The 6,000-nt window shown below is 19.9% G+C and overlaps 1 protein-coding gene across 1 annotated transcript in view; it reads left to right on the forward strand.

Moving 5' to 3' along the window:
• PADL01_0510400 (RNA pseudouridylate synthase,putative) overlaps positions 1-6,000 on the forward strand; it is a gene marked incomplete at both ends in the record, with an annotated part of 30,003 nt that overhangs the window by 22,757 nt on the left and 1,246 nt on the right. The window contains one exon of the mRNA XM_028685463.1: positions 1-6,000. This exon is cut by the window's left edge and continues 22,757 nt beyond it; it is cut by the window's right edge and continues 1,246 nt beyond it. Within this exon, the coding sequence (XP_028536959.1) occupies positions 1-6,000 (6,000 nt within the window).

The following is a 6,000-nucleotide window of genomic DNA, read 5'->3' on the forward strand; positions in this document are numbered from 1 at the left end:
TGATGAAGAAGAGGAAGACGATGAAGAAGAAGAGGAAGATGATGAAGATGTAGAAAATAATTATGTTGATGATGATCAATATGAAGATAATTATGATGATGAGGAGGAGGAATATGATCATGATTATGATGATGATGAATATGCTGATATTTATGATGAACATATAAATGAACAACAACAACAACAACGACAACAACAACAACGACAACTACAAGATGAAGTAGATGATGATGATAAAAGAAATAATATGAATATTAATGATTATTATGATTATGAAGAAAAAAACGAAGAAGAAGGAGAAGGGAATATAAATACAAATATAAAGAAAAATAAAAAATCCACACAAAATAATATTAACCCTGTTGAAGAAAAAGTAAAATCTATAGATATAAATAGAGAAGAAGATTTTCCAGATTTATTATCAAATAATAAAAAGAAAAGTAACAAAGATAAAATGAATGCTTCAAAAAATAAAAATAAGAATAAAGAAGAGGTTTTAAAAAAAAATGAAAATAATATAAATGATGAAATGAAAAAAAAAAGTTCTAATATTATTATTACAAAAAATAATAAAGAACAAAATGAACATATAGAAAATAAGACTTTATTAAATGGTTCTTTAGATGAATATAATAATTTTAAACAAAATGATTTATTATCAAAAGAAAGTGTAAACATAAATAATGATAAACATATTGAAAAGATAAAAATAAATGATACTACTACTATTACTACTACTGTAGAAATGCCTAATGATGAACAAATGACAAATATATTATTAAAAAAAACAACAAATAAAATTTTACGTAAATTAAATTATGATGATTTCTTTACAACTAAAAAGAAAAAGGATATGAATAAAAAAAAAGATGTAAATGGAGATATAAATGGAGATATAAATGGAGATGTAAATGGTGATATAAAAGGAAATGTAAAAGAAGATGTAAATGGAGATATAAATGGAGATATAAATGGAGATATAAAAGAAGATATAATAGAAGATATAAAAGAAACACAAGATGAAGAAGATAATTATCTTGATTTAATAGATACTGAAATAAAAAAAAGATTAAGAACCAATTTCAATTTATTAATAAGAGAAGCAAAATTTGTTATTAATAATATTATAAGGAATAGTTTTGTTTTCAAAATTTTATTTTATTTATTTAAATTAAAAAGAACATTATTATATTTATTAAAATGTTTTGGCATAGAACAAATTAAAAAAGAAAAAAAAGTATATGTTGAAATGAATATATTAGATGAATTTGTAAACAATATGAATGAAAATAAAGAAAAAATACCTATAGATTTTTTATATGAATTAATACATAGTATAACATATTTTTATAAAAATATGCATGTAAAAAAAACCAGAAAAAACAAAGAAATTATTATATATACATTAAAAAAACATTTAAAAAATATTAAAAGTAATTCAAATATTTCAAGAACAAAAAAAAGTTTGATTTTTCAACGATTTTATAATATTTTATTTAATTTGAATTATGCTTTAAATAAATATGGTCTAAAGACAAATGAAAATTTAAAAAATCAAATAATGAAGAAAAGTAAAAATGTATATTTAAAAATTACAAATGTTTTTACTATTATAATGAACATATTAAATTCGAAAGTTTATATGAAAGATATACATATTAAAAATATTGTGGAAAATAAAACTGTGTTTTCTTTAAATACTATAGAACAGTTTTTATTACTACACAAAATAAATAATGATAAGGAGAAGAAGAAACAAATGAATGTATATAACTCGGAAGGATATGATAAAGAAAATGAAGAAAAAAAACAAGATGAAGAAAAAAAAGGAGAAGAAAAAAAAGGAGAAGAAGAAAAAGAAGAAGAAGAAGAAGAATGTAATTATTTAATTGAACAAATTAATAAAATATTTTTTAAGGTAGATAAAAATAATGAACATATGTTAAATGGAGTACTCTTTGAAAATGATGATGATGATGATTATTTGGATGAAGAAGGAAAAGTTTATAAGAAAAAAATGAAAAGTAAAAAATCATTAAATGGTAAGAAATATGAAAAGGATAATGATGATGATGAAGATGATGAAGATGACGATGATGAAGATGATGACGACGATGATGATGATGATGAAGATGACGATGATGATGACGATGACGACGATGATGACGATGAAGATTATGATGATAAACATGTAGAGAATAAAAAGAATGAACGTTCAAATATTATAATGTCTAAAGAAAATATGAACAAATTAAATATTCAACATAAAAATATAAATAATCGTAGTAGTAGTAGTAATATTGTAGATATGAAGAAAAGAGTATATGAAAAGGATTGTATGAAAGAAAAGGAATATCGTACGCATGATCTGTTAACAAACGATTCTATTAATTATAAGAATAACGAACTATATGATAAAGAAAAATATCGTAGAAATCAAGAAAATCCTAATTTTATGTCATCTAATTATATGGATAAAAATATAAATCTCCATCATGAACATGATTATATGAAGAAAAAGAATTATAGTAATAGCATATTTAATAATAATAGTAGTAATAAAGTATCTATAGATGAAGAGAAGAGAAAAAATTTAGATGGAAATACCTATGCTTATCCTATGTATGAAAATGTAAAAGAAATGGAAAAAATTAAATTACAACAAAATTTTAAAGAAAATAACAATAATAATAATAATAATAATAAAAATGATACTATGAATAACCATTCGGTGTATGATTATAATATGAATAATTCAAATTATGGTAGTAAAATGGGAAGTAGTAATATAAATGATTCGACAAATTATTACAATATGAGAGAAAAGAATATATATAATATGTTATATAATAATGATAATAATAATAATTATGTTTTATTTAATAATAAGATTAGTAATTCAATATTGAGTAATATGATAATGAATAAACAAGACAACAACAACAACAATAATAATAACAATAACAATAATAATAATAATATAAATATGAGTCAACAACATAATAATATGAATGAAGGAGGAAACGAAACTTTATATAGCAGCTTTACTAAAGAAATTGAAAAATTAAAAAAGGAAGTTAAGAAATGTGAAGAGAATTATGATAAAGAAATGTTAGAAATTCAGAATACAAAGAAAGAAATAAATTATTTAAGAGAAAATAATAAAAATGATGAATTAAATAATATTTTTTCAGAATTAAATTTAGAGAATATATCAAAATATTTATTAAGTGCATATGAGAAATATGGTTTGAATGTATTTATAAAAGTTTTAGTTTATAAAAATGATTTAGGACATATAAATGATCATAATAAAAAACAGGATGATATTAATATGGAATTTTTTATTAATATATCAGTTGATAAAATATTTGATTATTTATTATTAAAAAAAAATATTATTACAATTGTTAATATTAAAAAATTAAAAGAAAAATTTATACAAGGTCAAAAAGTATATGAATTAGTAAAAAATGAAACACATAAAATGATTATAGAAAATATCAAAGAATATAATTTTATTTTTATATTATGGAAACATAATAATATGAATGATTTATATGAAAGGAAACAAGTTATATTTAATTTCTTAATAAAAATTATTGATAAAATTATACCCAAATATATTATTAATGAATATATTATAATACGTAAAAATGAAATATATGAAATTATGATAAATTCTTTAAATAAAAAAAATAAAGATATTTCCTCCTCAATATATTTAGAAAAAGAAAATAATTTTAATAATTTATATAAAAAAATTAAAGATGAAAAAAGGGTAGTAGATAATTATTCTGTTGAAATACATGCAGACAAAAATATCACAAACACAACATATATCTCACAACGAGAAGATAATAACACTACTGCAAATAATAAAAGAAATTGTAGTAATAGTAATCATATCATGAGCATCAACCATAATAATAATAACAATAATAATAGTAATAATAATAATAGTAATAATAATAATAATAATAATAATTATGCTGTGAATCATAATTCTCATTCTACTAGTTTCTATTATGTACATAATGAAAAAAAAAATAATATAAATACAGATAATCAAAAAGAAATAAAGGATGATAATGTTCACATGAAATTTCAGTCACTTCCAGAAAATATAAGGATAGGTGTTTTTAAAAATGATGTAAATAAATTTTATGAAATATATAAAATGATGAACACAGGAAATAATTTAAATACTTTGATGTATAGAAATTCTGGGATTATCAAAAATAAAGTAAACAACGAATCTTATTCGAATAACTATAAGAGAAATACTTTTTGTGCGAATGATATAAATTTTGCCTCATCCACACAACAAGCATTTCTAAACAAAAATATTATAAATAGTATGAATAATAATAATATGGTGAGCAACAATATGATGAACAATAATATGGTGAGCAACAATATTATGAACAACAATATGATGAACAACAATATGATGAACAATAATATGATGAACCACAATATGATGAACAACAAAATTAATAGTAGCAATGTTCATATAGATACAGACAAAACAAGAAGCATGCAGAATTTACAAGAAAAAGATCAATTTTTAAATCTTCAAAAAAATGTCTCCCATATTTATTTAAGAAATACAAAAGATTCTAAAAACAGTGATGTATTTGCATTTAAGAATAATGGTAGATCCACATCACAACATATAACATTAAATGAAGGAAAAGAAAATATTATTGATATGAAAAAGAAAATTGAACGAGAAGAAGATAAAAACAAAAAAATAAATAACAATAATATGAAGGATGAGGAACTAATAAAATCGGATATAAATATTATTACAAATGATTATGAAGAAAAAGAAAAAAGATCTTCTTCACAAAATAAAATCAACTATTTTGATAATATTATTAACAATTCTTATATTAATAATAAAATGAATAATTTAATGATGGAAAAAAAAGAAGAATTAAATAATGATATGATAAATGTATTCACTGATAAAAGAGAAATAAATATACAAACAGAAAAAGTTACAGAACAATCTATACAACTACCATATGAAGTAAAAGAAACAAAAAATAGCAAAGGTATTAATATGTATTATGATAATGATAAGGATATAAATAATAATATTAGAAGTGCAAGTGGAAATAATAGACATAATCATATAGAAAGAGATAAAAATAATACAAATAATATAAATAATAATATCCAAACAAATAATAAAACATCAAATAATTTTGTTAGAAGTTTTAAAAATACCATTTCTGAAATGTTTTATAAAAAAAAATTAAATAAAAATATAGAAATGAAAGATGAAGCTAATCAAAATAATGATACGATCACATATAATAATTTAGAAGATATATCAAAGACAGTTAATGAATATAATGAAAATAAAAATTATAATCAGAACATTATTAATAATAATACTTTGAAATCTAATCAGATTGATAATGAAGAAAACAAAAAAATGGAAATATCACATAATAATAATAATAATAAGAGTGAACGTAAAGATTTGTTGAATAATCCTATGAGTATAAATTTACAAAATTCGAAACGACCTCATGATTTTCTAATCAATAATAATATTTCCTTACCAAATTTTATGGATGAAAATACATGTTCGAATTTAAAAGAAAAACAATATGAAAACTTTGAGAAGAACAAATTGGATATTACTAATCCAAATATGATGATGTTTAATATGATGTCTGGTAATAATATAGATGGTATTATTCCTAATTATATTGAAGAAAAACATAATAAAAATATAAACAATAAAAATATAAACAATAAAAATATAAACAATAAAAATATGAATAATAAAAATAGTGTTAGTCTAAGTAATAGTATTATAAATAAGGCAAGTATAAATAATAGTCGAATGCATACAAACAGTATAAATAATAATAGCAATAGTTGTGTTCCTAATATAAAATATCCGAATTTTTTTATTAATAAAAATAATATTCCATATACAAATGAAAATAATAAAAGTTTAAGTGAATCAAACCTAAT

The sequence above is a fragment of the Plasmodium sp. gorilla clade G2 genome (assembly GCF_900097015.1).
Source record: "Plasmodium sp. gorilla clade G2 genome assembly, chromosome: 5".
Lineage (NCBI taxonomy): Eukaryota > Apicomplexa > Aconoidasida > Haemosporida > Plasmodiidae > Plasmodium > Plasmodium adleri (nom. inval.).